Source organism: Bos taurus, chromosome 24, assembly GCF_002263795.3.
Source record: "Bos taurus isolate L1 Dominette 01449 registration number 42190680 breed Hereford chromosome 24, ARS-UCD2.0, whole genome shotgun sequence".
NCBI lineage: Eukaryota > Metazoa > Chordata > Mammalia > Artiodactyla > Bovidae > Bos > Bos taurus.
This window is the reverse complement of record NC_037351.1, coordinates 57826562-57838063: the sequence shown is the minus strand read 5'-3', so window position 1 is coordinate 57838063 and position 11502 is coordinate 57826562. Positions and strand designations below refer to the sequence as shown.

At 42.8% G+C, this 11502-nt stretch overlaps 1 protein-coding gene across 2 annotated transcripts in view; it reads right to left on the bottom strand.

The window, feature by feature from the left end:
- Positions 1-11502, bottom strand: part of MALT1 (MALT1 paracaspase) — a 66346-nt gene that overhangs the window by 3323 nt on the left and 51521 nt on the right. For both annotated transcript variants that reach the window (XM_002697836.7, XM_005224359.5), the window contains 6 exons: positions 9299-9476; positions 8593-8667; positions 7790-7917; positions 3123-3272; positions 2613-2770; positions 1325-1450 (listed from right to left, as the gene is read on the bottom strand). In XM_002697836.7, coding sequence (XP_002697882.2) covers positions 1325-1450; positions 2613-2770; positions 3123-3272; positions 7790-7917; positions 8593-8667; positions 9299-9476 — 815 coding nt within the window. The remainder of the gene's footprint in view (positions 1-1324; positions 1451-2612; positions 2771-3122; positions 3273-7789; positions 7918-8592; positions 8668-9298; positions 9477-11502) is intronic.

Sequence of the window (11502 nt, the reverse complement as noted above, 5' to 3'; positions counted from 1 at the left end):
CTAACGGAACGCCCATGTGGGGCCCGAAGACCCCCCGCGACTAGCAGAACGCCCACGTGCGGCCCAAAGACCCCCCGCGACTAGCAGAACGCCCATGTGCGGCCCGAAGACCCCCCGCAACTAGCAGAACGCCCACGTGCGGCCCGAAGACCCTCCGCGACTAGCGGAACGCCCACGTGCGGCCCGAAGATCCCCCGCGACAACCAGAACGCCCATGTGCGGCCACGAAGACCCCCCGCGACTAGCAGAACGCCCATGTGCGGCCCAAAGACCCCCCGCGACTAGCGGAACGCCCATGTGCGGCCCAAAGACCCCCCGCGACTAGTGGAACGCCCATGTGCGGCCTGAAGACCCCCCGCGACAAGCGGAACGCCCACGTGCGGCCATGAAGACCCAGCACGGCGCCCCCGCCCAAAAAAATCAGCTTCATATCCAGGTGAAAATTTTAGCTGTTTTAAAAATATTATGAAGTAATAACCCACAAGCACAAGTGGAGACGTATACCTGAATCGGAGAATGGACAGAAGTTCAGAGACACAAGGCACGTGTCGGCTGACCAGCTGGGAACAGGCCGGGGCAGGTTTATGACTGCCGTTCTGGTGTGACTGTCAGTAGTGCTCACTTCACGCCCCAGGGTTTGGCTAAGGCCTCCTAGGGTCATGTAGCTCTAAATAAAACTCGAGTCTGGCAAGAATATGGTTCTATTGCAAAGCTCAACCCTATAGACCATGAAAATCATGTAGTTTCTCATGCGTAAGGTCAACAAGAAATGAAAAAAGATCAAAATAAATTCCCATTCTAATTTGTTGTGTTTTGCAGAAAGTCACCGAGCTGGGAAATGCTTATTTGAAAATGCTAAGGTCTTTACAAGTAGACTATGCTCTGTGTCTCTAACTTTTTAATAACATGGAGGGTAATGACATGCATTCTCACACACAAATCCTCGGGCCATTATTAAGAACAGAATACAAAATGTGAAAAAGGTCACTGATGAGACTTGCGGTAAAGCCGTTCTCTCTGCTTCAACTTAATATGCGATGAAGCAGCACATCTCTGGCCCAGTACACGGTTCACAGGCACAAATGCATTTTCACTTTCATAAAGTTTTCCTTCTGCTCAGTCACTCTCTGCGGCCCCGTGGACAAGCCAGACTCCTCTGTCCGTGGGATTCTCCAGGCAAGAATCCTGGATCGGGTTGCCATGCCCTCCTCCAGGGCATCTTCCCCACCCAGGGACTGAACCTAGGTCTTCTGCATTGCAGGTGGATTCTCTACTGTCTGAGCCACCAGTTATGAGCCCAGTTATAAATAGGAAAAGTAGTAACCTTTAATTTCTGCAGTGAGCTGAGTCTAGTGTACAGGCAGTGCTTGGGAAGCTCCTTTGATACTAAATAGCTGCCGGTCTCTTCAGGGGTCCCTTTATTTGCATCTTTGGGATCAATATCTAGATCCTGTGAAAACCAGAAAGCGTTATTAATGAAATCAATGAAAATCACAACATCATCTGTGACCATGAAACATCTTAACAGGTGCTGCTCTCCAATGAACTGTGATCTGAGTAGGTAAACCCTACCCAGGGCTAAAGAAACAATGGAGATAACATTCTAGAATCATAATAATGAACGGAATTCTAAATTCCTCACCGATACACTTAAGAAGTTAGCTCTGGAAGGACGGTTCCTTTCAAACTGTTTCTGCAAGCACTCTGAAGAAGCGTCCCCAGGTTTCCTTTAAGTTTGCCCCATGAGCCTGTGGCTCCTGGACTCCCTCCCCCCTTAGTCATCACTGTGGGGAAGGTGCAGGTGGATTTATGTGACTTGTATATTTAACAGGAATAAATGGACGTGCCAAAGGCAGCTTCCCCTACCCTCCTTTTTCTTCTTTTGCAGCCAACTGCTGCCAAGAGCAAGCGATCTGCGCTGTGACTTGAGAGCAGCCTTCAGGCTTGGCCGGCCCAGCGTCTGGGGCCCCATCCTGGGCCTGGGCTGCCAGGACTGCGGGATGGATCCGTCTAGTTCTGGGGTCAGTGCAGGCCGCAAGCTCTCACACAGGGCACCACCCTCCAGGAAGCCCAGAAGCGAGGGAGACGTTCTGGGGTATGTGCCTTACTCCGTGCTTACGGCTCAATTTACCGCAACGGTGCAGGAAAAGGGATTTTGTCTGGTGGCTCCTTTAGGCCAAAACAAAATGAATATCGTATCCAAGTGTTTGGAAAGAGCTAGGTTTCTATTCCAATACACTACTATAGTTTGACAAGTATGACTCCCGCTGTTGTAGTAACTATTTTGGGGCAAGTTTTTAAGAAGAGATTAATTCTGGACATATGTGTAGCACGTTTTATTCCTTCACATGTGAAATACTATTTAGGGTAAGAGAAATTAAAGGCTTATTTCCTGGGTGAACTTAAGACACTCCTAAATTTAACATATTTAAGGTATTTTGGCGATCAGTTTTTAAATATTATGAGTATTAAATACAAATATTTTTATATATGTAATATATGTATACATACTTCCTTTATAGTTAATCATAAACTTTTAAGTTTTCAAAAATTTAGTCTTTAGTGAGGCTATACCATTATAGTTTAAATAAAAGAAAAAAGTAGAGACTTACAAGTGGAAAGTCAGTAACATAGGCATCGCACATTAATATATCGGGTGGTTTGTGGACTATACTCGTATAGATTATCATGACGTTGGAAAACTCGGCTGCAAATCCTAATTGAATCTGAACACCACACTGAAATTTAAGACACATACTTTCTGGAAGCTCTAAAAAAGAACAATAAAAACTTATATAAATAATTAAAGAATTTTTGGTGAGTTTTCTGATGATAAATAAGCAACAAACAAATATTATTTATGGGGCAAAATGCTATTAGAGCTATTTCTGTTGCTTAAAAGTGTTGCAGGGAATTCCCTGGAGGCCCAGTGGTTTGGACTGTGCTTTCACTGCCGAGCACCTGGGTTCAATCCCTGGTTAAGGAACTAAGATCCCACTCACTAGGCTAAAACATATTCACAGCAAAGTCTGGAGGAAATCTGTGAATTCAGAGGGAAAGACGACTTCATGGTTTTACATGAACACATAATGGAGAGAGAGCATAAGAAGATCTCATGGTACCGTGTGCCTTGGCCCACTGGAGGTTTCGCACCAGAGACTCCGCAGAATGTGCTGCTCCCTGGATTGGGTCAGTGAGGGCTCTCTTCTCAGATAAGCTACTTCGAATCTCTAGAGCCTGCTTGCCTTTGGTAAGGTGACATTTACCCATATCTAAAAGATAAGACATGAATATAATGTTTAAGACCACATCCTTTCATTTTGGCCAAGAACCCTCCTACAAATCAAGTTATATTCTCAACATCACTTACTCACTCCAGACACCTACCAAGAACCTACTATGTGCCAGGCATGGTTCTAAGTGCTAAGGATATGGTGTGAGCAAACAGATAAAAATACTGGACCAGCTCACTTCTAAAGGCCCCTTTCTAGCTTTTACCTTCTATAATTCTATTGATGAGTCCCTAATATGCTAAGCCTTGAAGTTCACAAAGAAGTGAAAGTATATTACTTTACTGTAAGAGCAGTCATAATAAGTTTATGTGTACTCTGTGGAGAAATACGTTCAGTTAATAAACAAATGACTACACAGCGAAGAGAAAGTTAAAATATTGTGGTGTCTTTATCTCAGATTTATTTTTTAGAAAAGAAATAACGTGTTAAAACAATGTTAAAACACCATTACTGTCTCCCCAATTCAAAGTAACCAAAGTACTGTGTATATTCTTACACATATTGTAATTTTTACTCATGTAAGTATTAATAGTATATGTCAATGTTTTAGGTTTTGAACTTACTAAAAATGTTATACACGTGCTTTTCTAATACACTGTTTTCATGCAACATAATTTAAGACATGAATACTGACAAATCTCAATTTAAATTTATAAAACCATATTACATTCTTTTGCATGGATACATTACAACAAATTCATCCTGCTAAGTCACGTCAGACCCTGTGTGACCCCATAGACGGCACCCAACAGACTTTCCCGTCCCTGGGATTCTCCAGGCAAGAACACTGGAGTGGGTTGCCATTTCCTTCTCCAATGCATGAAAGTGAAAAGTGAAAGTGAAGTCGCTCAGTTGTGTCCGACTCCTAGCGACCCCATGGACTGCAGCCTACCAGGCTCCTCCGTCCATGGGATTTTCCAGGCAAGAGTACTGGAGTGGGTTGCCATTGCCTTCTCTGAAATTCATCCTATTTCTGTAAATATTATTAATAAAAATAAATTAATAACATCTGGTCTTGGAAAGTAGTTTCTTATCTGGGAAAACAGATATAAAACTCTAAGACTTGATCCCTTTTACTCAGAAAGAGATTCCAAATGTTTGTCTTTCACGAATAACAGTAAGGTCAGAGAGACAGAGGGAAGTTACAAAACAACTAAATTAAAATAAGGGCTTCCCTAGTTGTTCAGATGGTAAAGAATCTGCCTGCAATGCGGGAGACCTGGGTTCAATCCCTGGGTTAGGAAGATCCCCTGGAGGAGGGCATGGCAACCCATTTTAGTATTCTTGCCTGGAGAATCCCCATGGACAGAGGAGCCTGGCGGACCCCAGTCCATGGGATCACAAAGAATCAGACACAACTGAGCAACTAAGCACACAAATTAAAATATTCCTACTTTTTGCAGACATACATAAACTCAGTTAAAACTATTTCAGAAGCAAATCAAGGGAATGATAAGATTTAGAAGGATGCACACGCTAGTAAAGTAATGTTCAAAATTCTCCAAGCCAGGCTTCAACAGTATGTGAACCATGAACTTCCAGATGTTCAAGCTGGTTTTAGAAAAGGCAGAGGAACCAGACATCAAATTGCCAACATCCGCTGGATTATCGAAAAAGCAAGAGTTCCAGAAAAACATCTGGTTCTGTTTTACTTACTATGCCAAAGCCTTTGACTGTGTAGATCACAACAAACTGTGGAAAATTCTGAAAGAGACTGGAATACCAGACCACCTGACCTGACTCTTGAGAAATCTGTATGCAGGTCAGGAAGCAACAGTTAGAATGGGACATGGAATAACAAACTGGTTCCAAATAGGAAAAGGAGTATGTCAAGGCTGTATATTGTCAGCCTGCTTATTTAACTTATATGCAGAGTACATCATGAGAAACCCTAGGCTGGATGAAGCACAAGCTGGAATCAAGATTGCCGAGAGAAATATCAATAACCTCAGATATGCAGATGACACCACCCTTATGGCAGAAAGTGAAGAGCAACTCAAAAGCCTCTTGATGAAAATGAAAGTGGAGAGTGAAAAAGTTGGCTTAAAGCTCAACATTCAGAAAATGAAGATCATGGCATCCGGTCCCATCACTTCATGGGAAATAGATGGGGAAACACTGGAAACAGTGACAGACCTTATTTTCTTGGGCTCCAAAATCACTACAGATGGTGACTGCAGCCATGAAATTAAAAAGATGCTTGCTCCTTGGAAGAAGTTATGACCAACCTAGACAGCATATTAAAAAGCAGAGATGTTACTTTGCCAACAGAGGTCCATCTAGTCAAGGGTATGGTTTTTCTAGTAGTCATGTATGCATGTGAGAGTTGGACTATAAAGAAAGCTGAGCACTGAAGAATTGATGCTTTTGAACTGTGGTGTTGGAGAAGTCTCTTGAGAATCCCTTGGACTGCAAGGAGATCCAACCAGTCCATCCTAAAGGAGATCAGTCCTGGGTGTTCATTGGAGGGACTGATGTTGAAGCTGAAACTCCAATACTTTGGCCACCTGATGTGAAGAACTGACTAATTTGAAAAGACCGATGCTGGAAAAGATTGACGGCGGGAGGAGAAGGGGATGGCAGAGGATGAGATAGTTGGATGGCATCATTGACTCCATGGACATGAGTTTCAGTAAACTGTGGGAGTTGGTGATGGACAGGGAGGCCTGGCGTGCTGCAGTCTATGGGGTCGCAAAGAGTGGGACATGACTGAGCGACTGAACTGAACTGAACCCCATGAAAGGGGGAGCAAGGAAAGAGATAGAGGGAACATATAGTTGGATATAGGTTACTGTCAAAGTCTGAGATTCATGCTGAACATCCGACTCATAATAAAAACCGTCAGAAGTATGTTCCAAGGGACTTAGTAAAAAGTACATCACTAATTGAATAAATATTTTTTTCTAGCAGATTGTGGAGTTTTATAGAGCAAGATGGCATTCAGGTACCTTAAATGCCATATTGCCAGAACTACATAGGAAAGAATTTATCTTGCAGTTTCAAGCAATTTCATAATGCTGTTTCAAGTACAAACCCCAAAATCTGGGGTCACAGATTGACAGCAGGAACCTTATAACAGCAACCAATTTATTTCCTCTTTTGTTTCACTGGCACATAACTGAAACCGGAAAGGTGGTTTTTCTCCTCAACTGTTCGGCCTATGATCTTTGAAAACTTAAAAGTATTCAGAATAAATTATCCTGAAGAGTTCAAAGTTCAAATGTATAATAACATATAAATAAAAATATAATCCAGAAGTTCAAATATACTGGGATGCCATTTATTGACAGAACAACAGGTGGGTGAACTGGTGCTTTTTATTAAGTTTTAAGATAGTGATAGATTAAAATTAGAATAAAACATTTTAGAGTCTTGGGAGCAGATCTCACTTTGAAAATAACTGACACTCCAAAGGCTTTTTTCTTAGGCACCGGAACTTTGTCTTCAAATGAGAACTTTAAATAGAAGCCCACACAATATGTAAAACAGATAAAAGCAGAACTTCTTTGGTTGAAGAAGGAGGGTCAGGGCCCTGGCTGTCTACATTAAAGGGGAAAGTAGTGAAGTCAAATGATCCCGCTAAGGACGTACACTGATAAAAACATGAAAATAAATGAATGTGACTAATGAGCGGGTCGTGAAACATTCAGATGCCATCTCTGGAACATCCATGAAGCTCCATTTTCTAGGGAGCCAGTTTCCGAAAGAACTGCCTTCTTTTTAATATGACTTACGAGCTTCCCTGGTGGCTCAGATGGTAAAGAGTCTGCCTGCAATGCGGGAGACCTGGGCTCGATTCCTGGGTCAGGAACATCCCCCGGAAAAGGGGATGGCAACCCACTCCAGTATTCTTTCCTGGAGAATTCCACAGACAGAGAAGCCTGGAGGGCTACAGCCCATGGGGTGGCAAAGAGTCGGACACGGCTGAGCGACTAATGGTGTTAAAAAGAGACGCGTCCATCTACGGGGTAACAGGTGCTTCTCAGGGAGCGACATGAGCAACAGAGAGCAGCAGGGACGGCAGACGTGTGCGGGGCAGACCGCCAGGGTCCCGTCCTTCAAGCAGGGTTTCAAACTCCCAAATTCGTCAAACAAAAAAAAAAAGAATCCAGCCTTTTCCCACAGGGCCTCGAAATTTCTATAGTTTCATCTGTTTGACCCTGAAAGAAAATACTCATTGGACAACTTTTTTTCTCTTTTTTCCAAATAAGCAGACTGGGTGGCATCAGGCACTAAGTATTGAAAGAAGGTAAAGAGTTTTGAGGATTAAGCTTCATTTATTTCACAATCGTGTCTGGGCTCAGCCTTGCAGGTCAAAGTAATGCTACACTAACGCATACAGCTAAGCCAATGAGGAAAGCAGCAGTCGTATGAACGTTACATAAACTATTTCATTGTTCTATGAAATAGATACTAATTCCAAACCCTTGTAATGACTGTAGGATTAAAATACTCAAGAGAACCATAAGTAGCTTTCTCTTTAGTTTTTATTTTACCTTCTGCAACTTCATCCAGTAACACAGTAATTTTCTTTTCTTCTAATAACCTATCCTTTAAAAACTTCATGAAGATTCCATTTGCCAACCCAGAATGCTGTATTTCAAAAGCTTCTGCTCCTTGACACCTGCAAAGAAAGACATTTAAAAAAAAGCAAACACTTGCCCCACGAGGCTCCTATAAAAACTAATGAGTCTCATGTAATACCCTGCCTCTCACAGGGCATCTTAATTAAAGAATTGACCTTTAAGCAAGAATTAAGTGCTTTGGAACTTAGAAAAAAGATGCCAAGCTCTAAAGTGCTGAGGTCAATTATTTAAAATTTTGTATTAAGAATATCGAGGCAAATTTATGCCTAGATGGCTATGGATATTTCTAGACTTCTAATCTACAATCAAAAAGAAGTCATTGGGCTTCCTTGATGGCTCAGTGGTAAACAATTCACTTGCCAAGGCAGGAGACACGGGTTTGATCCTTGACCTGGGAGGATCCCACACGCTGCAGACCAACTAAGCGTGTGCGCCGCAAGTCCTAAGCCTGCGCTCTCGAGCCGGAGCCGCAAGTCCTGAGCCTGTGCCCCAGAGCCCGTGCTCTGCATCGAGAAGGCTCCACTGTGGGAAGCCCACGCAGCGCAATTAGAGAGTGGCCCCCACTTGCCACAACTAGGGAAAAACTTGAGCAACATCGAAGAGCCAGGACAGTAAAACACACACACACACACACACACACACACACAGAAACCCTGCTGTATTAAAAAAAAAGTCATCAAAGAATGACGGAATCGCCAACACTGAAGTCTCACGTGGCATATCCAAAGACAATGTTGGCAGTGACTCTCAGGGCGTCCAGGATTGGGATGGTGTCATCATAGTCATTTCTATTTAAAAGGCAGAAGATGAAAAGGACAGATACAAATACAAAAAGTTAAAATGGCATTCTTAAAAGAGCACAAATAATACAGTGAAAAAATACACTATTCTGTACCACATAAAGGAACTCTGAACCTATCACTTTCAACCAGCTATGTATTTACCAAATGTAATCCAGGACACCCCAACAACTGAGACAGCAGAGAATCACCCTTTTTTCTTGTTAGCTTTTAAAACTGGAGTTGCACTTGAACTCGGGCACTGGATTTTGATTGGTAAAAGCTGAGCAAGCCAAAAGATGCTAAGGGCCCCCACTCTTTTGAGTTTTGAGTCTGCTAATTCCTGGAGGAATAGCTGCAGGGATTGTAGAAGATGTTCTAAAGGCAGTCTGAGGGGCTATATGAGTTAGTACCCATGCCCTTTTGCTCACCACTTCTATTCTACAGCAGGCAGGAAAAAGTTGAAAACACACAGAGAAAATCTATTTTCTAGTTTTCTTCTTAATCAGTCCCACTCTACAATCTAAAATTCAGCAACTCTAAGTGTTCGAAGGCTTCCTGGGTTTGCCATCAGATTTAGCTTGTCGAGGCTGATGTTTAACTGCCATCAACAAGCCTCCGCGTGGAGACTGGAGTCTACCTTTTTCTGCACATGTCCAGCAGGAACACGTTGAGTCCTGTTTCCTTTTCTTGCATCAGTTTCAGTATATTCTGTACACACAGACAGTTTTCAGACCTATACGGATTTGGAGCATCCACAGGGACCATAAAGCTGTTCCCGAAGTTCTCATATCCATGTCCTGCGTAATACAACAGCCCTGAAGAGCAAGAAAGGAGAAACTGCAATCTGAGCAGGTAGCAGTCTTTAAAACAAAACCATGACTTACTTTCTTGACATGAATGCATACTTATTTAAGAGAGATGCAACTACGAACACATTCAAGTGTTAACTGAATTTGCCTTGAAAATTATCTTGGCAACAGTCTTCATTTAAGTACTGAATTTTAAACCAACATCAGGATGCTATCCTGTGCAACTAGAGAAGCAAGTCAGAAAGAGAAATACCAGATGATATCACTTGTATGTGGAATCTAAAATGTGACATAAATGATCCTACCTATGAAACAGAAACACGGACGCAGAGACTAGACTGGTGGTTGCCAAGGGGCTGGGCTGTGTGTGAGGGGCTGGACTGGGAGTTTGCGATTAACAGATACAAACTGGTATATACGGGATGGAGAAACAACAAGGCCTACTGCCAGCACAGTGACCTGTGATAAACCATATGGAAAGGAACATGAAAAAGAAAGCACACGCACACACACATATACGTATAACTGAGTCACTCTGCTGTACAGCAGTGATTACCATACGATAATTCAACCAGTACCTTATATGTAAGAAATTTTTAAAAAGATGCTCCTCTGAAGTGTATTTTAATTCATGAAAACGGCACATCTATAACCAACAGTATAACGCGGAATGCAATTTCACCTCAGGATGTTTAAAAACAAACAAGGCTGAGGGCTCCTGTGGCTCATCTGGGGTCTCTGAAAGCAGGGCTTCTCCAGGCAGGGCAGTCTCTCCTTCATCTGTGTGTTCCTGGCACACAGCAGGAGTTCAGTGAGTGTTTAACCGATGAAGGAATAAACACAGTTCAGGGGAACAGCCACTGCCATGCCAGGTTTAAGAGATTCCACAGCATTTCCTTATAATATTAGGGGGTTAGAAAAATACCCATGTATCTTTTTCTAGGCAGGGAAGGGAAATCTCATTTCGTGGATTGCTATTTTTTTGTTGCTGCTGCTGCTGCTAAGTCCCTTCAGTTGTGTTCAACTCTGTGCGACCCCATAGACGGCAGCCCACCAGGCTCCCCCGTCCCTGGGATTCTCCAGGCAAGAACACTGGAGTGGGTTGCCATTTCCTTCTCCAATGCATGAAAGAGAAAAGTGAAAGTGAAATCACTCAGTCGTGTCCAACTCTTAGCGACCCCATGGACTGCAGCCCACCAGGCTCCTCCACCCATGGGATTTTCCAGGCAAGAGTACTGGAGTGGGGTGCCATTGTTATGCAGGTATAAATATCATTTACTTTCTATAGTCTGAATTAATCTAAAATCTGTGTTAGTTTTAGTGTTCACAGATGAGTTATTATTTCTTTACTGAGAAATGGTACTATAAAAAATCACACCAAACAACTCTAAACACCTTCTTGAAAAGAAGTTGGTTTTTGTTCTTAAAAAAAATTCAGTGTGGGCTTCCTTATAAAAATGTTTGACATTCCTATTTGCTAGGAATACTTGTGAACATAGTCCCCTAGGCCGGCACTCTGGTGCCCACTGATTCTTCTCCGTCAACAGTCTGAAGTGATGACTTCTTTATGTGTATTCTACAGTAAACAGTAAAAAGGCATTTAGAAGGAGAAAAAAAAAAAGCTAATTCAGCTGCAGCCCCCAACTCCCAGCAAGAACGTGGTTTTCAGCAGGAAAGAAAACTTGCTTCCTTGGTTCCACAGGGCAGGATCCAGGTTGTCAACTTTTCCTGAATTCCTACTTAAATAAGAAAAATGGTTCTTTCATATGTATCATTCTGGGTAAAAAAATGACAAAATGGACACACACTGGTTTGTTCATTGTGGGTGCTCATCATCATGTACGTGGCAGGGACGATGAAAAAGAAATGAACACAGAGCTCCTGGCCCTGAGGGTCTTGCAGCTCATTCAGGCACGCTCACGCTATCAGTCACACACAGAAAAGCCGGCGTGTAATTAAATAGCACACATCATGGGATTAGAGCAACGCTGTACGAGATACATAAAGTGCCGAGGGGAGCATCAGCATGAGG